Source organism: Corapipo altera, unplaced genomic scaffold, assembly GCF_003945725.1.
Source record: "Corapipo altera isolate COAL_440 unplaced genomic scaffold, ASM394572v1 65, whole genome shotgun sequence".
Lineage (NCBI taxonomy): Eukaryota > Metazoa > Chordata > Aves > Passeriformes > Pipridae > Corapipo > Corapipo altera.
This window is the reverse complement of record NW_020884891.1, coordinates 5399584-5422126: the sequence shown is the minus strand read 5'-3', so window position 1 is coordinate 5422126 and position 22543 is coordinate 5399584. Positions and strand designations below refer to the sequence as shown.

The following is a 22543-nucleotide window of genomic DNA, read 5'->3' as shown; positions in this document are numbered from 1 at the left end:
GCCAAGCTCCCAACAGCCTGATTCCAGCCATTCAAATGGTAAAACATGAGAAATGCAGTTTTGGGGTACCTCATGGAGTGGAAACTTTGGGCTCTTTACAGAGGGCTTTATAGTAGTGAAATATTCACTGAGAGTTGGATGGCTGGTTGTGTGGACAGCTGGATCAGGACACTTCACATTCACAACAGCACAGAGGACAACATGTGGGTTGTTTTTTCCTAATTTCACAGCATTCACTTACCAAAGGCTGCTTAACCACTTGGCAGGACAAAGGCACTGAAAGTCCCCATGGTAAAACCAAGCCCTGGTTCCCAGCATTTCCATCACAACAGAGAGTTTGAAGGATGCAGAGGATTTGAATTTGATAAGAGCTATCTGATTTCCTTTTTTACACCAAATGCCTTGCAACTCCAAATTAAGCAAGCCTACCTGATAGATGAACCCACTCATCCGTGGGCTTGCAGACAGCATAAGCAAAACATTGGAAAACAACAAGAAATACCGCTCTTCTTTCTCCTGCAGGGATAAGAATTTAGGTTAGTCCAGTCTGCAATGCATCACAAGCACCTGCCTCCAGCAAACTGAACCTGTTGCAGCTGGAATCACAGCCTGTCAGATCACCCCCAAACCAATTATTTGGGCTTTTTTTCTTTACAGCATCTTATTTCTGTACTAGTTTTTCCTGCGTTAGATTTTTTGTCTGCATCCTGCTAATCCCCTTCCCATCACTGCAGAGCATCTCAGAAGACCTTATGCCTTCCAGCATCTCACATCCCAAACCGGCATTACAGGTCTTCTCAGGGAAAAGTTGCTACATCAAGAAATTCAGTGATAACAGGCACTTTCCCACACCAAGCATGCAGCATGCACTGCTTTAACACCACTGGTGAAGGTGGTGGCAAGCACTGCTGTGATGCATTAGGACCAGTAGCACAGGAATCCCTTCAGTTAGTTCCAAAGCACATTCAGCTCTGGACTGGGACGTCACAGCAGCCACAGGACGCTTTCAAGTCACTCTCCTTTCTCAGAGTAAGTCACAGGGGAGAAAGAGGGAAATTAATGTGCTTTATGACACTGAGATACTTTTTTTGCTTCAAAAGTGCGACACTAAAGGCCTGAAGCTAAGCTCCCAGGGTGTCTGACTCACTCCAAAGATGTGCACAGTCCCATTGCACAGCTCTTCCCCAGGTAAAATTATTTATCACCATTATTTGTCAGCAGTTTCCTGGCCTGGAGTGAGAGGAGCTGTTGCCCCACGTCACTGATCCTGAGAGCAAGGGGGTATTTGGACACAGTGCCTTTAGTCAGGAGAAGGACCTGACTTTACTCACCTCACTTCCCCCACACTGCACCATAACCTGGGACATGTAGATGATGTTTCCCATTGTTTTTATGTCCTCCCCTTCCCAGCGCTGGATGGATTCAGAAAGGATCTGCAGCTCGAGCTGTTTCCTCTTCCTCAGCTCCTGGCATTGTGACTGGGAATCACAGCAGAGCTTCGTTAGCTGAAGGGCAGGCACAAACCCAAACCACCCCAGTTTCACCAGCAACACTCCCTCAGCCCTGTGGGCTCAGGGCTGGTCATGTCAGGGATCAGGAAAGCCTCTTTTGGCCCTATTACACAAAGTTTGTTAAAAAATCACACCCTAGTGATTTATGAAGTAATGACTATATTCAAATGTCAAAGAAATTGCAAACTGCACTGAGTAAACTTTTCTTTCCAAACCAGCCCTACCTATGAGAGTACAGGGTCACATTTTCCAAACCAAGACAGCTGCAGAGTTAAATGTCTCTAATTTTGCTACTGCTTAGAGAGATTTTGCCCATTTTGTCCAAACAGCAGAGTTGTATTTGCAGCAATGCAAAGTCCCCAAGAATCAGATGGGTGGATATTTTCTAACCAAAATCTGCAAACCCAAAAGCAGGACTTGGTGGTGCTGTAGAGTCACACAAAAATAATCTACTGAAAGTGCTGTAATTGGAAAGACCACACCAATGCTCTGCAGCTGGGGACTGGAGGAGGTCCACGGAGTGGCCAGTCCCTCAGCAGCTCTCAGCAAGCAAAGGACAATGCTGGCTGAATAAAGACAGTCCTGCAAATCCAAGCAAAACTTCCTTTAACTGATCACTCTGCCAACAGAGAAAATTGCTGCAAAGCTAAAACCAGGCTGTTTTTCACCAGCTGATTGGTTTTTTTCCAAACCCCTTTTTCAGACAGAGATTTTCCTCCTTTCCACCTTACTTTCATACAGACTCTTTGACTATCCAGGTCTTCAAAGAGAGAGGCTGCATTGGGTCTGTTCTGGAAACACATGCATTTGAACCAAACTGTGGGGGCTTCCTCTGGTTTTACAACTGTCACACGTTTTGATGGTGTCCCAAGTGTCCCAATCCAACATTCCCAGGATGCAAATCCAAATAAAAGCCACAGCAGTTCGTTTCAGGGGCACCACTGTGAATCACAGTGGCTCTGTGGTCCCTCCCTGCCCATGCTTGGGAGCCTCCCTGGTCCTGTAACAGGACCATGTGTCCATGGCAAGGGGCATCTCTGCCTGTGTAACCTCAAATCTGCACTGAACCTCTTTAGTTGTGTCATAACGACATCAAATTACTCATCACCCAAGTACACATTTCAAGTAAACCCGTTCATCGCTTACGAGATTTCCTAAAGATTAATGACACCTTGTAATTTAACTGAGTTATTCCCCTGTTAGCTACCAGAATAAATGGAAAGGGAGATGAGTTTTTCTAAGTAAATGCAACATGATCGCCCTTTCCTGTTTTCTATGAACTTTCTCCTCTGCATTTTTCATCTGCACTGCTAAACACTGAAAAATGGCATCTGTTGTGCTAAGGAAGGAAGTTAGACCACATCTGGAGTGGTTATAGTGAAAGGCAGTGGCTACAAAGCTTTAGAGAGAGACTAAAGCTTTTTTAATAACCGAAAAAAGCTTTTCCGGGTAAAACCTTTGTGCACATGGATGGCTTTCCCCCCTCTGTTTCATCTCAGTGCAGCAGGACTTTGAGGGGTGCAGGTAACACAGCTTACAGAAATAGGTTTGTCATCTCTGACTCATCCCTGTGCTCTGTTCCCCACCAATGGCCATGGCACCCAGAGCCACAAATTACCTGCAATGTGGTCAAAGTATCCCAGTGCCCGTGAGCAAACCTCAACAAAACCAAGAGTTACTCAATGGGCTCAGAGGGGAATTTCCTGCTGCACCAGCAGTTGAGTCAGTCACAGCCGTGTTAACCTTTCCCAGCTCACCTCAATGAGCAAGGGGTGGTCCAGTTTTAGGTGGAAAATGATTAGGGAATGGAGGCAAAAGGAGATGAAAGGGACCCCGCTGCCACCATTGCCCACACGTGCCTTTCAGCAGTGGAGAAGAAAGTCAAAGATTTGCCATCTCTGCTCTGGGACCACAGAGCCAGAGTGCAATTGCCAAAACACACATCCAGAGGAGCAGCTCTAGGCTTGAAAGTTGAAATTAGTATTCTTTATAACCCATCTTTTCCATTCCAAAAGACCTTTCTTTCTAATGAGGAGACAAATGTCAGGCTTGACTCACTCTTTGTGAAATGCAGCCCTGAAATGGAGCGCTCTATTTTAAGAATTGCCACCTACCACAAGGGACTTGAAGGATGTGACAGCTTTCAAAACCTCTTCATGATCTGGATGCGCCTCCTAGTGAAGAGAGAGAAAATACCTCAGCCAGCAGCAGCAGCAGGACCCACCCTGAGCATCAACCCACCCTGAGCATCACATACCCTGAGCATCAACCCACCCCGAGCAGCACCATTGTCCCAGTACACCAGGGCTGTGGGGCTGAGGGTGCAGGCAGCACAGGTTGCAGGAGGGGGCCCAGGTACCTTCTCCACCATCCACTTCAATGTGACGCAGCTGAAAGCAGCTATGCAATTCAGTGATACCAATTTAATGAGTGTAAAGTGGCCAGAGCAAGAGCAGATATTATTTTACTCATAGCAAATTTGACTTGGAAAGAAAATCAATGAAAACGGGCAGAGGTGCAGGGTGGATTTGTGGTTTCACCTTCAGAAAGAAAACCATTGGTGTGCAAGGTATTCCAGCCACTGCCCCATCAAGGGTGGAAATCCATGAGCATCAACGGGAGCTTCAGCACCAGGTTTAAGGGAGGGCATGTTTGAGCAGAGAGCTCAAGAAGGGGAAGTGCAGGATGCTGTCCCTTGTCTCTGACCACAGCTGCATGTCCAGGGCCCTATATTCTAAGCTCCTCACCACCCAGTTCTCATGCCAAGCAAATCCTAAGGTGTCTAGGTTGTGATGGAGCAGTCCCTGCAGCAGGGATTGCTCAGCCTGGAGTGTGGGATGGGGGCTCTCCTGACGTACCTGCCCCATCACCAGCTGTGCAGAAGTGCAGGGAATGCTATGGTACAATACATCCACACTGCATACATCTATACTGCATTCATCCGTGCTCTTCCCATGGCATCACAGCTTAAACCTCAGCCCTACTGATTCATGCAACAAAACTCCCACACTCATCTTAGAAACTAAGAGAAACAGGTGATGTGTGTGTCCCCAGATCCACTGCTGATTCCCATACAGCATCCTGTAAAGAGCACACCGTCCCTGCACGGGCATGGTGGCTGCACCTCAGCTGAGCCAGGTGAGAGTGGGACAGGTAGGTCCATGTGTGCCTACCCTGCAGGCTCTCATGGTCTCTCCTATGCAGAAATACCCCTGGCTCAAGCACAAAGGTTTTAATCCTTTGGCTGGGTTGTGGATTTGAACAGTCATGGATAAGTGTGCGGAGTAATTAACTAGTAATTAAAACTGGAAGAGGGGGAAAAGCAAACCTGGTTAAAAATAGACTGTTACTTCTGTTTTCTTCACCCCCTTGCACCACCCCTGAGATGTGGAGAGCTCCAGCGGTAGGGATCTCTACATTCCCTGGGGGAAGAAATGTCCTGAGGCCAATCTGCCACTTGCCAAGGAAGTCTCTGTGCCCCTCGGCTGCTCTCCCTGCTCCCAGGACTCGCTCCTCCGCCCCCGTGTCTGTGCTGGCTGCCAGATGCATGTCTGTCTGTGCAGCTCTGCCTCCACCCAGGAGCAAAAGCCTGAGGCGAGGGGTAGGAATGTGCCTGTGAGCCGCAGGAACGAGTGGCCAGGCTTAGGAATCTCATCAAATGATAATAAAACCCCTGATTTATTACCCGCTGTGCAAACAAATACCAGCTGTAGCCCAGCCCTGAACTCTGCTTTTACTCGTGCTGGAAATGGCCCATCTTTGAGGAAGGGCTGAGGTGAAGAGCAGGCAATGCCTTCCCACAACATCCCCTGACTCCTCCACTGCTTTCCCACTTTTAACCTGAAAGGTGGATAATGTCCCAGGGAAGTGGGACATCTCCTTGGAGAGGTGGTAAGCACTTTCAGCCACATGGTGCTTAAATACCAAAGGGCAGATGTGCCTCTTGCAGCTCAGGGGGCAGCTCTGGCAGCACCAAGGGGCAGAGTCTGCCCAGCAGCCCCACATCCCACCTACCTCCATGTGCCGCTCCAGCTCCTGCAGCAGTGTCACGTATTTATCCAGCCTCAGGAAGGGTTTGCTGAGGCTCGTGGTTAGGATGAGAATGCCTGGGTTGGCCGCACCCTGGCCCTCCATGAACTTCTCCAGCTCATCACTATAAATAGAGACAACAACAACAACAAAGACGAGGAGGGCTCGCACCGCTGAGGGCTGTGTTTTGCTGCCTCCCACGCTCTCTCCTGATGGCTAGGGCTCTGCTCTGAGCTGTGCCTTTTTAAGGGCAGGCAGAGAGCTGTGAGCTTCCAGCCAAGCAAGACCCTGCTCCCCAGGGATGCAGGGGAGGATGCTGTGTGGCTGCAGGTGTTGGAATGCACAGCCCCTGGGATACATCAGTGCCAGCAGCTGGTCCCTAGGCACAGTGAGATGGCACAGGGCCAGGTGCCTGGTGGACAGTGTGGACTGCAGAGGCTGGTGCTGTGCTGGAGGATGCTGCAATAATATGCTGGAACCCTGCTGAGAGCCATGATGCAGGTGTTAGCACATCCGTCACTCCAGAAAACATGGCTTGTGTGTGTCAGCACATTTGCTAAAGCTGATTCTTTGACTGATTTAAGAAAAGGGGTCAGACTAAGAAACTACATGAATGAGTCATTTACTGGAGCCAGGCTTTTCGTTACGTTGAATTAAAGCTGGATTTCACCACGTAAGTTTCCATTACAGAATGGGAAGACTTAAACAGTACGGATGGGATCCTGGCTTTCTCCTTGCTGCAGGTAGGACAGCTAAACTGCACTAGGCATGACACAACGGTAGCCTTTGGCTTGGCACATCACACAAATTCGAGTGTCTACTCAAGTGGGAGAAAGATGCTGTTAAAGTGATCTACCAATGACCCTGCAAATCAACCATTTGGTTTAAGAGCAATTAATAAACTGGGTAACTCTGGGTGACTCGATGACCACCCTCCTTCTGTGGTGGTGCGCCCCTCACTGTGGTGCCACAGAGGAGCACCCTCCCACTTGCAAGTGTGTAAGCAGGTGGGAGGAAACAGCATCTGGAGGAGCAGGTCTGAAACAGCATCTGGGTCCTTCAGCAAGTAACAATCACAGGAGATGCTACTGCCAGGGCTGGGGTTGCCTGTTTTACCCAAGGTAGGATCCTGTATGTGCAGACAGGACCAGCCCTGAACACAAGTGGCAGTGAGTTGTTTCCATGCTGGAGCTGAAAGGCTTTGCTGAAGAGCCCAAAGCCCCAGCAGTTTTCCCAACAGCAGGATCCCATGTTATCCCCTTGCCCTGTTGTCAAAACACATCTCAACATCCGTGGCAGGCCAAGTATCAATAAGAAAAATAACTTTTTAAAGGAGGGGTTTCAGTCTGAAGCTCCTCCTCCACCACTCACCTGTGCTGGGTGAGCACGTTGACAGCCGACGGGTGGTTTGCACAGTACGTCAGGTACAGGGAGCGGAACTGGGGCATCAGATTCATGAAACAGCCTCCCACACGCTGCTGGTTCTCAGGGAGCCTACAGACACCAACACACTGCCACACTGAGTCTCTTGATCTGCACCCTGCAGCCATGGCAACCTCAGGGACCTGCCCAGGAACCACCTGCTGCATGGGGACATTCCCAGGGCACTGCAGAACCCAGCAAAATACCCACACCTGCCACTTGGGGAGGAGGAAAAAGGAGACCCTCAGATGGGTCTGGGTTTCTGTCGTACAGACAGTGAGAATCACAACCCGTTATGAGCCTGGGGCAAGGTGTGACCCAGCCTGACCTGTGCCACCAGCAGAGCTGCAGCTGGGATGCTGCAGCCCATTGTGTCTGATGAGGACGTGCTGGAAAGAACTGGGGGCAATGCAGGGGTGGTCCCACTCTCTGGGCTGCCCGTGAATATGAGAGAGGAGATGAAGAGAGAAAGAGAAAGAGAAGCCACAGCCTGAATATATTTCTAGTATTCAGTTTTTTCTCTGTCTCTTTTCAACCCTTCCAAAAGACAGGCTGGGCTAAGGCTAAACATGTCTGTCAGCTCCCCTGCAGGAAATTAGCACCTCTAATAATTTGCTCTTTGCTTCCTGGCAATTCCCATCTTCATGTCTGCCAGATCTCCCACCCTGCATGTGCTTGCATCTTTTGTGTCAGGTCTAGTGACATTCTCATTCAGCAGATGCCTTAGCATTAAAAATGTCAGAGTTCCTTCTACCTTCCCTCCTGCCAAAGCATTACCTGCCACCTTTCTTCAATCCTGTTATTTTCTTCTATATTTAAGAAGTCTAAGACAGCACCCAGGAGGAAGATTAATGAACATGTCTCTCTATTATTTTTAGCTGCAGTTTAATAGCTTAACAACCTCAGTGCTATGGCAGGAACTTACTTTGCAACTTCTTCCAAGGCTTGGTTCAGCGTTTGCTGGAATGCAGAGATTTCTTCCATGTTTCCCAGCAATGCTGCAATGTCCACAGCGCTGAGCCTGTGAGTCAAATCACCAGTCAGCATCAGAGATGTTGCTCTCAGGAGCACCCCCTTCATATTTGTAAGTGGTCCTTTCAAAAAGACCCAAGAATTCCTCTTTCCCCAGATATGGGACATGGGAAAACACGAAATTCATGATCTGTGAGCTACAGACCACAGACTCCCGGAGAAGATGTCTGCTGCCAAGGATTATCTTAATTGGATTTTAATCACTTAATCACACTAATCTTCTCAGACGTTTAGCTGTCTAATAGGCACAGACAGATGGGATTTCAGCCAGGGGTGGGGAGGGCTGTGTGTGCACAGACACAGAGACAGCTTTGTCTTCAGGGATTCATTCTGTGGGTTTCCCTATGGGAGAAGGGTCCTACACAGCAGGTAGGGACTGCTTTGTTCCTCGAGTGAGGTTGGATTTTTCCTAGCCAAAGCTAATGTGTTTGCTTCCGTAATCCTCAAAGCCATCCTCATAGTCACCCTCATACCACCCTCATTTAGGCCATTTGCTGCCTACAAGGCTGAGAGCACGAGAAATTTTCCACATGAAGACTTAGGGAGGGGAGAAGTGATTTAAATACAGAGGCCTTAGGACACCACTCTCCCATCTCCCCAGACTGGACAATGTCCAAACACCAGCTCTCCACCCGTGACGCCCCAAGGCTGCCCAGTCCTCCCGCAGAGCACTCAGCCAGAGGGACCCCAGCCCCAGCCCCAGCTCATGGACAGGGTCACCGAGACAGCACCGCTGGGAAGAGACAGCTGTAAAGCTGAAGCAGTGAGCAGGAGGTGAAGTCAACTGCACTGAGTCTTCTATGCAAGGTGAAACTATCAAGAGACCTGCTGACAGGCAGCAGTGTGCTGGATGGAAAACACGTGGCCTTATTTCCCCAGGTAAGCCTGGACAAACCCCCCAGTCAGCCCAGTGTTGCTCAGGCCACAAGGGATGGCAGCATGTTCTTCTCAAGTACGGAGGTACTTAGTGCCAATGGCTGCACAGACAGGGACACAGGGGAGCCACTTTTTGCTGAGCAGCAGTTTGGATTCCGTGAGAGGCAATCTAACCACAGAGGATACCTGTCGTCAGGCATGAAATGAAGAGATGACTGGGGCTGAGAAGTCACAACGAGGCAAATGACAAGGGGAGAAGCCATGCAAGGCACGCTGCCAGGGAACACACATGCTGGGACAGGCACACATGAGCTTGCAGATGGGTGGGAACAGCCAGCCCTCTCCCAGATGGAAATGCCCGTTTCTAACATAGCCCAGTGTCTGTGTGACCACTGAGGAATGGGAAAGAGCAGAAATCTGCAGAACATGGGCGGGTTTTCTGGTTCACAGAGAAGTTGTGAGGCTTTGTAAGAGCAGCAATAACAGTCCCTAAACATTCAAAAGCAGGAAAGTAATGAACTATGATGGATTTTACGGTGTTCTCTCCACCTCAGATGCCCTTATATCTTACTTATCATAAGACTGGAGGGGTCTTAAGTAAGTTCCCAGAAGTGACTGTAGTTCCTTCGCATAATCTCGTTCTGTTTCCAGAATATTTTGCAACACCTAGGGTGAGAGACAGAGCACTGAGTAGATCTTTGTACTAGAGACTAGTCAAAGGAACATGACATCAGCTTCCAAATGTGGAAGTGCAGGGAAGTGTATTTTAAGTCCAGAAATTACACTTGTTAATGCAGAACCCAGAATGCTCAGCAAAGTCCTGGTGGGCTAATTTGGGGATTTTACTTTGCAAACTCGGCAAGGCCTGGAAAGCAGGTGTTAAAGGCTGCTCCTTCTTCTCTGGCAAAGCATGAAGACAATGTCAGGTCCAACCTGAGTTTAGTATCTGACCCTCAAGAGGCTCATGACCTGGCCCTGCACGCACAACTGGCTGCCAAGGTGTGCAAACAAACAACCTGTGCATGCACCCTGGGAGCACTGTTTGCACCAAGGCAGCACAATTTAAATGCAGCAGTGGCTGCACCAAGGATGGCTCCTGTGGCAGCTCAAGCCAGGGCACAGCTCACTTGCCACTTCAGGGATATGCCGAGTTGGGTTTGCTCCTGCTAATCCACCTCAGCAGCAGGAAAACCCAGTGCCTGCACCCTCCCAGTCAGCACTCCAGTTTCTCAGTGTGGATGAGCTTTGGAGACAGTGGAGGTGGTTCCCAGCTCTCTGGACATACTGTTACTGCTTTGCTTTGCTTGAAATATATTTAGACATGCTGATGAGCATGATTTAGCTCCAGCACTGAGAGCCTGGGATGCTCACATGCAGACATCTTCACTCTCTTACACCACAGGGTTTGCTCCAGCCTGGACACAGGGGGAAGGCACCTGCCCCACCTTTACCAGACCTCCTCACTCTGGCAGCAAGATGTAGAGGAGGTGATGTTCCCCCACCCCTTCTATAGCCACAGTTCATGGCCTGGCAGGCTGTGAACCTGCTCCAAAGCTGAGCAAGTTACCAACCAGGCTGTGAGCTGCAGTGGCTGCCTGTTCTCCAAGGGCTGCAGCTGCTGGCAGAGGCAGCTCGGGGTGTAACATCTCCAGCCGAACCCAAGAAAGGGATCAGAGCCCTAATTTGGTTTGCTTACACCATGACACTATCTCCCCATCTTTATCAATGGGAGATAGTCCCAGTCCATGGTAAGGACTGGATCAAAGACATTGTGCCTTGTTCCCCCACACTGATCTCAAAGCTGCCACCTCTGCTGAACTATCTCAGTCACCCACTTCAAGTCTCTCCTTTTGACATCTTGCAGCAAGTTCCATTTGTGGTTTATTGTCTCGACAGCCTTGAATCAAGGGAATGGAAACAGCTGCATTTAAACACAGAGTCACATCCCCGATTGTTACAAATTGCTTCAATGATTTTTAAGCGAAGAAGCCAGTTCAGAAGATTAATAACATGCTACTTATTAAAATGTATGATCAGCACTTTAAAACTTACCACAGGGTAATAATTCTTTGTCAGCTGAGTGCTTTCGAGTCCTTTTAATGCTTTGGGAGAGAGTGGTTTATCTGTCAAAAAAAGAAAAATCAATAAATTACAATGCACAGTTCTCATTATTCCAGGAGGAAAAGACACTGCCACATCATGTCCAGCAGACATAACTTCATCCCTGTGAACACAAAACTTCAATTGCAGAGTGTTTCCCTGCTTCATAAAAGCTAGGATCAAACCAGAGGCGTGCATGACGCTGACAGGGGCCAAGCGAGTCACACCAGAAGCTCTGTGCAGCCTCTGCCAACCAACTTACAGGTTTGCTCCAAAATCCCTGGCAGCAGCCCAATGTCTGGCACTGTTTGGAGCTATAGTGTGACTTCACCTGGCCCACAAAATTTGGGTTTTAAAACTGTGTGTCTGTAAGAAACGACAGTTACCATGCTTTGTTCCAGGTGATTCACAAGGCACTTGAAGCCAACCCTGATCAATATGCTGAACCGTGATCGCTGCAGTCACTGGTGATGCAAAATCCTTCTCTGAATGAAGGTAGATTTCAATGAAAAGCTCCCATAAACCTGGAAGTCAATTCTCATTTGGCATTTGCTAAATCCCTGTGGATGCTTCCAGCACAGTATGTGTGCGCACACACAGACACAGACACACACATACAAGTCCCTGTTCCATTTTTCCTTCAGTAGAGAAGCCCATTCCCTGCCAGCAGCACAGCTTTCCCAGCTCTCCCAGAAACACCACAGTGGCACCATTATCCCCTCTGGACTGGGACAGGCAGGCAGTGCAAGGCTGCCCAGCCCTGGCCATGCCGCGCACCTCCTACTGAAACACCTCTGTGCCCTGCAGAGCAGCCAGGCTCTCCTGTCTCCCTGCAATCACTCACAGAAGGCAATTACTTTCACACCGATAGCAGGGGAGAAGCTTGATATTGATAAATTTAGCCCCTGGAAGCTGCAGCTTGATGTACTGTCTAATTATTGCTCTTGTAGTGCTTCCTGTCACTTCCAGCCAGGAGCTCCGTGCCTCATCTAAAGACTCAGAGGAGCTTTCCTCCACACAGATAGCTAATTCCACCCAAAGGGCACATTCAAGACACAGTGGAGGTACAGATACTGCTGAAAAACAAGTAACTCCATTTAGAGTGATAAGTCTCACACTGTGGAGGTGAGGAAAGCAGCTCCCCCCCCCAGCAGTGCTCCTGGGGAGGGTTCACTGATAAGTCTCTGCATATATCACTTGGAATATGGCCACATCTCCTGAGCATGCAGACACCAGGGGAATGAACCCTCCTTCCATGTGAAATGGATGCTGGAGAGAGGATTTGGAGAGAAAAGCTCTGTAGATGTAAAAATCTGATGGGCTCTCACATCAGGATCTGTGGGAGACTCACCCTTCAGTGAGATGCTGTTATTTCATGCAGCTCCCATCTGATTTTTCCCATAGGACTGAAGTTTGTTCTCCTTTGTTTAAAACATCTCTCTTCTCCCTTCACTAAGTTAATTAGCAATTCCTGGGTTGTGCCAGACAAGCCTTCAATCGCTGCTGCCATGGCCTGCTCTAGCTCAGACATCATTTCCCAGAGGGAAAGAATGGGAGATGAGATATTCTAAGAATGATTTTTTCATTTAGAATTAAACAAAAACTGACCTAATTCTGAGCACTCAATCATTAATTTTTTCTTCCCTCCTTTGTTTGTTTTTTTTTTTTGCAAGGGTGGGAGCAAGGATGTCTAATGGGGGCTGCACATTTTGCAGTTCTTTGCAGACCACTGCTGGCATCTCAGTGTTTGAGGCCAGGGCTGACCCTGAACCATAAAACCAGCACCAAGCACACAAATGGTCTCTGTCCAGGGTAAGTCCTCAAGGCACATTAAGGAATTAAGTTGCTTTTTGTAAAAAACCAGTTTACTGTCACACAATGGTCTCTGAAGAACAACAGGCTGAGCTACTTGAATGGATGTGTAACACCACAGGGCAGTTGGCCAGGGTCTTCATGTCATGCCCCCCATGCCTGGCTATGATCACATCCCAGAATATGTTAAAGACACTCAAGACAAAGCTCAATAAAGGCAGATATCATCAGATGGATTGTACCCTCCCTCTTCCTTTCTCAGTATCACAGCAGAAGAGGCATCAGGGACAAAATGTACTCTGAGGAATCAGCCACCACTATGAACAAAACCAGGCACCATTCCCTGTGGCCATGCAGTTTTTGTTGGATTGCACACCACAATGGTGAGCATCCCTTCCAGTGCTGCCAGAAATGGCAGGCTCAAACACAGACACATCACCTGACCGAGGTCTCTAACAAAATGCTAATTCTGTGCTCAGTCACTGGAACGACCTGACAGCTCCCCAGAACAAAGGGGAACCAAGCAACTGTCCCCAACCTCATCCTCTGGCAACATCCCTGCTTCCGTGCTGATGGGGTGTGGGGGAGCAGCAGAAAGGCACGATGCACTGGGAAGAGGGTGAAGCAGCTCTCAAACAACTCATCCAAAAGGCTTTACCCTTCCGGCCTCATTCATGCCTCCATTAGCCCGGCTGCTGTAAGAACACAAATGGTCCTTAATAAATAGCAGCAATTTCCCAAAGGCACAAGGGTCCTCACTGCATTATACTGCTGTCATTCAATCAGCCCTTGAAAGCAATTTGCTTACCGGTGGATTTGATTTCTCTGACGTAGTTGCTTGGGAACCAGCCTGTTTTTCCATTCAAGGTCCCTTCCCACCAGCCCCCTTCTTCAACCCGGGTGACATAAATAATGTCTCCTTTGTTAACGGAGAGTTCATCCTCATTGGTCTGCTTAAAATTGAACCTGGCCTTTACCACCAGCTGATGACTGCCATTCTCGGTCATCTCCTAAGGAAAGAAGCATGGAAAAACATCAGTAAATCCTCCAAAAAGGCAGAAATCACTAGGACAAGCCATTGTTCTTCTTTGTTGTGACAGCTGTTTTTTCAGTATTGCTCTGTATAACAAGCAATAATGTCTTGCTGTTGTGTAAACACTCCCTCCAGAGGACCACAAGGTCCCTCCCAAGCATTAATTTAGTTTCCCAGTGCAATGGATGGCAGATAAGAATCGCTCTCCTCATGTCACACAGAGGAGCACTGTGGTTTGGAGAAGCTGTGAGACTCCCTCCAGCCGAGGCAGCAAAGCCGTGATGGAGATCAGGGGAGAAAAAGCTCCTCTGCTGTTCTTGACCCAGAGTTACCACTCATACCCCTCTACTCCCACAGCCATCAACCCCATAATCAGATGTTAAATAAGGGATACCACAAGCTTGGATTGCCTCCGTAACACCCTCGCTGACTGTGAAGTTGTGCCGTTGGACTCAGTCTGGGGGTCTCCAGCCGCGGAGCTACGAGATGACAGATGTGAACATGGCCCTTTGGGTGGCTGATCTGGTGAAACAAAACAACATCTGAGGTTTACCCAACTGTCCACCACCCCTCCACATCACAGCAAAGCAAAGAGTAAAGCCTGTAAAGAAAACGACAGGGTACAACAGTTGAAAGAGCAAGACAGTGTCTCCAGTGTGGGTACTGCCAGTCAACAGTGAGGATGTTTTTCTGTGCTGGGATAACCCTTCCATCATGGAAGAAGTTGAATTCCATCCTGAGGCACTCCTAGGTTGTGCCAGCCACACATCCAATTGCAGTATTTTTTAAAAATTCCCCTTAAAACTGTAGAAAAGTAGAATAATACTCAGCCCAGTGATGCCCAACTGGGAATGTTTCTGGGATCCAAGTAAGCACTGCTGAAGGTGTGTCACAGTTTAGCTCTCAAGTGCTCTTAGGTCACCTCTGCAGCTGCAGTGTGGGCTGTCCCACTGAGTGGGGAAGAATGCTGAACAGCTGGTCAACACAATCGCTCCTCTATTTAGAGGAGTCCTTCTGGGTTCATTATCCAGCTGAAACAGCCTAGGCACTATTTTGATTACTGTTCATGGACTGCTGCCATTAGCCATGTGAGAGAGGGATTCAAGCCACGCTGAGGAAGGACAGGAGTGTCATCCCCAGGAGATGGACAGCCCATGGAAAGGCTCAGATTATCCCAGCAGCTCTTGGAGTTGCCTCCTTCATACACTCGAAGCTCCTTGCTTTGCAAACCAGTCTCCATGCTTGTTCCTGCCCCCACCTGCCTGGTGCTGGAGGCAATGCTGCTGCTCTGACACATCTGTTTTTATGATTAGTGATTTGTTTCTACATTAATACATGAAAAGTCGCCAGAGGGCAAAAAATTTCCTGGTCACAACTATGCAGAGGCTGAGTCAGTGTCCTTTGTCAAGAAGAGAAGTCCCAGTTCCTGCAGGACCTGGCAGTGCTCAACCCCAGACTCCTGCTTGATGCTGCAGAGGGGTAAAACCATGGCATCCAAGCCACCCAGTAATTTCCAGTACTTCTCTGCTACTGTACCCCACACCAGACTGTGGGACACAACTCAGATCACCTTCTTTCTATGTGCCATGGTGGTCAAAAAATGCAACAGCAGATATTAGCATTCCAGTAAACTGTGAAGGACTTTTAAGATGCGCCTTATAACTTTGCTTCAGATTTTGGAACATTTCTGTGTTCCAGAGCTGCTGGTTTCCACCTGCAGTGTTGACCTACCATGTCCATGGACCTCAAAAGCAGGACAGACAAAAGCAGTCTGCAGGAATCACTGGGTATGCAAGTCCCTGGGTCACGTTTGGAGCTCTTCCTTGAAAATGCTGCAAGAGGAGAGGGTGATCCAGCCACCAAGTGTGCACAGGAATGAGAAAACATAAACTCTAAGGCTGCTGTTCCCCCATACTCCTCCTGTCTAAATGTCAACATGGAAAACTCATTCCAAAGGGGAAGTTTGGTGGGAGTTACAGGAACTCAGCTGGGCTTTTATTCTCCCCAGAGGATTTTTGTTTCAATAGGAAAACACCTCATCCTTAGATTGGACCTAGAGCAACACAAACTGTGAGCTCCTGGGGAAGGGACTTGCTTTGTCTCTCTCCAACCCCTTGCACAATGGGGACCAGGTCTGTGACTATGAATTCCAGGTGCTGCTGCCTTACAAACCCCAGCCATGCCATACCCACACTCCAGTCTGCCCAGTCCATGCTCTAGCGATGGACAACATCCATGATAAATCCTGTGTGCTGTCAGTGAGTCAGTTTTCTCTTTTGCCCTGCTCGTTACACAACTGCCTTATGACCACATGGTGAATTCCCAACTCCCTGGGCTGCAGCAACAGCAAAACCCCTCCACATGGAAAACCCACTTTGCCCACAGAGTGGGTTTTTCTCTCTGAAGCATCCCGGGATTTGAGCAGGAGTGGTTTTGGCTGCTCCTGGCGACTCACTGGCCAGAGGGGTGGCTGGCTGCCAGCCTGAGATGTTCTTCCCCTGATTCCTTCTGGAAAGGGAGGGTGTAAACCACAAGTCCAGACTTCGCTTGTTCAAGTCATCAGCCACAGTCCCATGGAAATGACTCGGTTACTGTAGATTTTATGCTTCTCCCTGCCCCTCCCAATCTTCCAAAGCTTTTATAAATATCTGCAGCAACCTAGAAACAAATGTAAAACTGACTTTGACAGTTTGGCAGGGAAGTGTATCATTTATACTGCATCATGACAGTGTCCTATTTTATGCCTGGTCCAGCTTGGAACACTGCTGCCATATGTTGCTTAAACTATGGTTAAAATAGCTGGGTTTTCTGCTCACATTCCTACACTATTTTTGGCAGATGAGCCTTGTCTGATCCAGCACAGCTGGTTTTCCTCCCCTGCCCTCTCTTGCAGATAAAAGCATCAAGCTCTGTATCGCTGTGTTTTGATGGACAGCTGCTGAACTACGAGTTTATCGGCTACAAACGATGCCTCCAGTTATTTGCATAACAAGATCCACGAACACACAAGGATTTGGACTTCAAATGGATGCTCAGAAACACATTCCCACGGTGTTTCCTTAGCTGACACCTACTCCCCTCTGCCTCTGACAAGGGTGTTGGGATGCAGCAGTGCTGTGAGTGCCGGGATGTGCAGGCATGCCAGAGCCTTGGCCATGGCAGGAACTGCAGTAGCCAGCACCAGGCTTGTCATGATGCTCCATTCAGCCCTTGGCCTCTGACGAGACGGACAAACCGGACCATCTGCAGTGGTGGTTTGTAGGACACAGACTCCTGCTCCTCAGGAACTCGGCCAAGCCACCAAAAAGCAAACGTTTTAGACATGTATTTATTTTACCCTGTACTTTTCCCAAGGGTGCTCTCTGCCTGAGCAGCTAATTATATCACAGGCATTGCGCTTTTTAACATTTCAACAGAGAAAGCATATGTTCAAACAGATGTTTGCCATGAAACCAGGAGGATCCCAGCTTCCCTATAACCCTGTCAGTAACATATGACTGGAACTATTTCCCAGAAGCCTTGTCTCGGGCTGAGCTGGGACATGGGTGGATGCAGAAATGCAGTTGGGGCTGTAAATAAGGGGACTTTCTGAGAATGGCACAGTGGCCTTACCATCCCATGAGCACACACCCATCACACCCCTCTGGTCCAGCAACAGGCAAGCACAGAGGCAGGAAAGCTTCTCACTCCTCTTTTTGCTTTCAGAATAATAAAGCAACTGTCGATCACAACAGCAGCACTTGCAAAGGTTGCTCCCGGTCGAGGTAACCTACATTTTATATCCCCATCACACTGAACTGCAAGAGCTTCCACACAGGGTCACAGGGTGCTGTGGGAGAGGGAGCAGTGAGAGGCTGTGAGAGATGCTGAGGCTGGGAGGAGATGATGTGCTGAGGCCAGATTACCATTCCCAGACTTCTAGGGAATGAGCTGTGGGAAGAGCTGAGTGCTGGCTGCAGAATGGCAGCCTAAGAACCTGAATTTCTTCAGAGCAGCATTACACACACATATCTGTGTGTACAAGTCATATGTGTGTGCGTACATATAAATACTACTATTGTCATACATTATATATTATTACTATACACATATTATTACCTATGTTGATGCATGATAGTTTATACAATAGTTTATATAATGTATAAATATAGTGAGTATTTTTATATATATGATTTTATAAAGCCTTGCATCAGAACAGAAAAGAAGAAAAAAGCAGGAGAGAGTCTACTTCCAGCAAAGAGTTTGTTTCACTGAACACCTGAGCAGTTTCTGTACTAGCAAAAAAGAATCCAAAAGCAAAAACTCAGTTGAAAGAGAAGTAAAATAAGAGAGCAAAACAAAACAAAAGTAGGCAAAATGCAGTAAGCAAAGAGGAAAACCTTCCCATGAGAGGAAAATAATGATTTTGAATTCTCCTCCCTTAAATCACCTAAAATGTGACCTGCAACAGGGAAACTGAACTCTTCTCCTGGGGCTGGACTTCAGTGGGTGTGCAGGACTCTGTCCCAATCCACCTGTATGACAGGGGGCTATAAATGCTTTCCACCTTCATGCAGATCTGTTCCTCATCCCCTCAGAATGAAGGTCTTTTCACCCCTTCCCCAGAGCAGCACACTGCCATTGTCCTCCCCATTGAACTTCTCCTTTCACAGCCTGTGTGACTATCAGTTTAAAGCAGCCTGCAGGGAACAGCTACACATCTGGGCTGGAAACAAGATCAGCTGATTTGTTTTGCTTCAGCAGCCTACTCCTGCTCCCAGGGATGCAGGACAAGCTATCGGCTTGATTTCCAGATCCAGGAGCCTACTCTATGGAACCCGGGAGAGGAGAGAGAGAAAAACATCAATACAATTGACTGAGCAACTGGCAACAACATTTGTTTTGACATTCGGTAAAGATATTATGCAGATGGAGCTGTTTTTCTCTTCAGCTCTAAAACACACTATTTAAAATCTGATATTTGCATTTTGGGAGGTGCATGCTCATTTACATTGAGGCTCCCTTACAATGACCTACTTTGAAGTCCCTTAGTACTGTCAAAACTGAGCAGAGGTCCCGCAGTGCAAAGCGATAATCGAGCTCTGCAGAGTGCACACAGCACCTGTGAAACACCACATTTAAACACAGAGTTGGTAGAAGCATGAAATGCCAATCCCACCATCCACCATCAGGCATCAGTGCTGGCAGAACAATTTGCCAAGAAATCATCATAAACTAGGAATTAGCAAAAAAATAAAAACCAGCCCTGCATACACACGAGAAAGAATTTGAAAGATGACAGAAAAAAAAACCCTTTTCTCTTACCTTCAGTAGCTTTATTTATAGCTGTTAATGTGCTCAGGACCTTGGAGAACTGGTCTCCGGTGTACAAGTCATGTGGATCAAACACCTGTGAAAGAGGAACTTGGTCAGTTGAGCCCAAAACATCTCACTCTGGCTGCCTGAGCCACCCACACTGCTGGAGGGTGACAGTGAGGATTAGGCAGCCCGTGTGTCTGTGCAGGGGAAGGGTGCTTATTCAGGGCTGACAAGTCCCATTTCCTTAACAGCCAGAGAATTCCTGGGGCACTGCTGCGTGGGAAGGGCAGGGGGACCCGGCAGCATTTGGAGTATAACACCGGGGACAGGGAAGGAAGGAATTGGTGCTGTCTGCAGAGCAGGGACTCTGAAAATCACCGAGAAGGTTATTGCTGGCCTTGGGGGAAGGAAAGATTTTGTTGCTATTTTTGTTATCAAAAGCTGAAGAGATTGAGGCTGTGCATACAGATCTATGTATAAACACACACATATTTTCCACAGTAGGATTAACACACAATTTTCTGCTACTGCAATATGGCATATATAGAACATTTACACATTTCTACAGGAAGCCAAAACCAGCTATTTTATATACAAAAATTCCACCCTAAATAATTTGGTGTTGCTAAGCTTCAACAGCAAAACAGAAATACAGAGCTAGCAAGGGTTTATTTTCCATGACTGATAGCCTGGACCTTGTACACTGAGCCCTTCAGAAATCACCACCAGTACAATGAGGGGCATCCTCAGTTTCCAAAACAGTGCAATCCCCTCTAACACCTGAGAAATGCCCTCAACTTCATGCAGACTGTACAAATCCTACCATTAAGGAAGCAAATATAAGAGATACAAAAAGTCCCTGTTAATGGTACCACCACAGCACCATATGCTAATCTCCAAATACATGTTGTCTTGCAGATGGAGACCACAGATACACAAATCCAATGAACAGGGAAGATGATTTTAAAGGTGTCCTGGCAGACACCATCTAATGAGAAACACTTCCAATGCACTAAAGAGTGTATCCTGCTAAATAAGGACACAAGTCTTAATTACCTTTAGGGTAATTCAAACTGCCCTTTAAAATGGCCCTTTCTTGCTTTCCACATATAGCTTCTTGAGTACGCTTGTCATTTTTCAAACAGGAAAGGGACTGGCCTCTTCCACAGCCCTGGGTGCTCACGGCATCTCCTCCTCTCGACAGACACACCAGTGCAGCACCAAATTCCAACAAAAGCAGCACAAACACTGCTCTTTGTTGAGAATATATTCTAAAATTGAGTCAGCCACTCAACACCAGGAGGAATCCTTTACCCTGAAGAAATTTAATCCATGCTCAGAGGGGGAACAACCTTGTGTCATCATAAACATTAAAACTAGTAGCTCCGCAGCTTCGGTCATGTCCACTGCTCTGCACACTTTGGGGACATCCCCACCTACCTTGGGCTGTTTTTAAGCTGATCTATCACCTGCACTTGCTTGGGTTTGCTCCTTTGGACCACGCAGACCCCATCCCCTCTGCCAGCTGGTGCGTGAACTAGTTTTGCTGCCCTGCAATTGCAGGCAGTGCTATCTGAGCATTGCCTCCAGCCCTGAGCAGCAACAAATGTTTGTGTCTCCACGGAAAGGGAGACGGTAATGGAGAGCCCCGGCGTGCACTGACCCGGCTGGCAGCTGCTGGAGGATGCGATGTTACAGTTGCACAGGAGGAAAGTAAACAGCCGGGGTGGGATGTTTGCGTGCATCTCTCTGGTGTGTCATTTTCTCAGTAATACCCTTTTTCTTCCACTTCAGTAATTCCAGAAAAACAAGTCCTGCCTTGAATGAAGGGCTTTTTTTTTCCTAAGGACCAAAGTAGTAAAATACATCCTGAATCCTTCACTGCACAGAATAATGCTGTAAGTTCAGAGTCATTGGGCTGACAAAGTCCACAGAGAAATGGTGGGGAGAAGGATATGCAAAAAATTCGAGCACAAAAGCAAGCAATAACATGGAGAAACTGTCTGGAACAGCTACTGTGTAACAAAGACAATGTGGAAAACTCTTCTGGATCAGCTACTGTAATGTAAATATATTCTACAGCTTGTTCACAAATAAATTCAGTGTACAGAAAAGTCCTCGTTTACGAGCTAAAAATTACTTTTTCCAGCACAATCCATCCATAATTTCATTCCTAACTAAAAGACAACCTGCATCTAGAAGAGAAATAAAGGGAGAAAAGCCTTTCTTCGCTTTTAACTCATGGAAGATCTGGAGGATGTAAGTAAAACCGCGTTTAAATCTACGTCTGTCATCTGAAGATCTCCATTAAAATGCGTTCCTGACTTTCAGAATCCCAGACCGCAGCTCCCCTCGGTGAAACGCTCCGGCTGCTCCGTCAGGAATCGCACCGGGAGAGGGAAGCCCTGCACTGCCGCACCGCCAGCGCTCCGCCAAAGGCAGCGGCGGGGCGAGCAGGGGCCGGTGCTCCGCGACCAGAAGAGCACCCGGCTATTCGGGAAGGGCGGAAAACCAAACTCGCGAGCAGCCAGCAGGTTACCAGCACCCAAAATCCCGGTCTCGGCATGGGAGGTGCAGAAAAGTTCGGGGAAGCCGGGCTGTGTTTCGAGCCCGAGCCGTCCACAGTCAGACAAAAACCCTGGCAAAGCCCCAGCTGGTGCCAAGCCCGGAGCCCGGCGCGATTGCCCCGGACCCGAGGAAGGAGCCGGAGCCGGAGCCGCTCGTCCCCCGCCGGCGATGCGGCGCTCGGGGCGCCCGCGGCTGCTCCCGCCGGACCTGCCCGTGCGTTCCGCGGCCGGAGCTCCGCCGGCACCGGCCCCGCGGAGCCGGGCACGGGAACGGGCACGGGAACGGGCACGGGAACGGGTACGGGCACGGGCACGGGAACGGGAACGGGCACGGGAACGCCGCTGCCCCCGCCGAGCGCCCGGAGCGGAGCCCCCGCGCCGGTACCGCGCTGCCTTCACCCCCTCCGGCGCGGACACCCGCGGGGATAACACCCGTGGGAGCTGCCCGGAGACACCCCGGCTGGGGCCCCCCGCCCGGGATGGGACGCGCTCGGTACTCACGGCGGCGGGCGGGCGGGCGCGCAGCCCCGGGGCATGGCGGCGGCGGCGGCGGGCGCTGCTGCGGGGCGGCCGCTGCGGCTCTGACCCGGAGCCGGATCGCGGCGCGGGGAAGGGAAGAGAAGGGAAGGGAAGGGGAAGTGACAGGCGGTGCCACCGCCCCGCTCCGCCCCGCTCCGCCGGGCGATGCGGGACACGGGCGGGCGGTGCGGCCGCAGCTCCCTCCGCCGGCCGCGGGCGGGAGAGGGGGAAGCGGAAGGCAAAGGGGAAAGGGAGGTGGGGAAAGGGGAAAACAGGAAAAAAAGGAAAGGAAAAGGAAAATTAAAAAGGACAGGGAAAATGAGGGGGAAAGGATGGGACAAGGA

General features: G+C 49.0%; 1 protein-coding gene across 3 annotated transcripts in view; it reads right to left on the bottom strand.

The window, feature by feature from the left end:
- The window catches only part of ARHGEF6 (Rac/Cdc42 guanine nucleotide exchange factor 6), a 40205-nt gene that overhangs the window by 11894 nt on the left and 5768 nt on the right, over positions 1–22543 (bottom strand). For 2 of the 3 annotated variants that reach the window (XM_027645361.1, XM_027645363.1), the window contains exons 3-13: positions 19120–19204; positions 14210–14337; positions 13591–13792; positions 10923–10993; positions 9442–9536; positions 7888–7983; positions 6912–7034; positions 5526–5664; positions 3626–3685; positions 1332–1478; positions 430–516 (exon numbers count right to left, since the gene is read on the bottom strand). In XM_027645361.1, the coding sequence (XP_027501162.1) occupies positions 430–516; positions 1332–1478; positions 3626–3685; positions 5526–5664; positions 6912–7034; positions 7888–7983; positions 9442–9536; positions 10923–10993; positions 13591–13792; positions 14210–14337; positions 19120–19204 (1233 nt within the window). Of the gene's footprint in view, positions 1–429; positions 517–1331; positions 1479–3625; positions 3686–5525; positions 5665–6911; positions 7035–7887; positions 7984–9441; positions 9537–10922; positions 10994–13590; positions 13793–14209; positions 14338–19119; positions 19205–22181; positions 22201–22543 lie in introns of those variants that run through there. The other variant, XM_027645364.1, reaches the window with a different exon arrangement.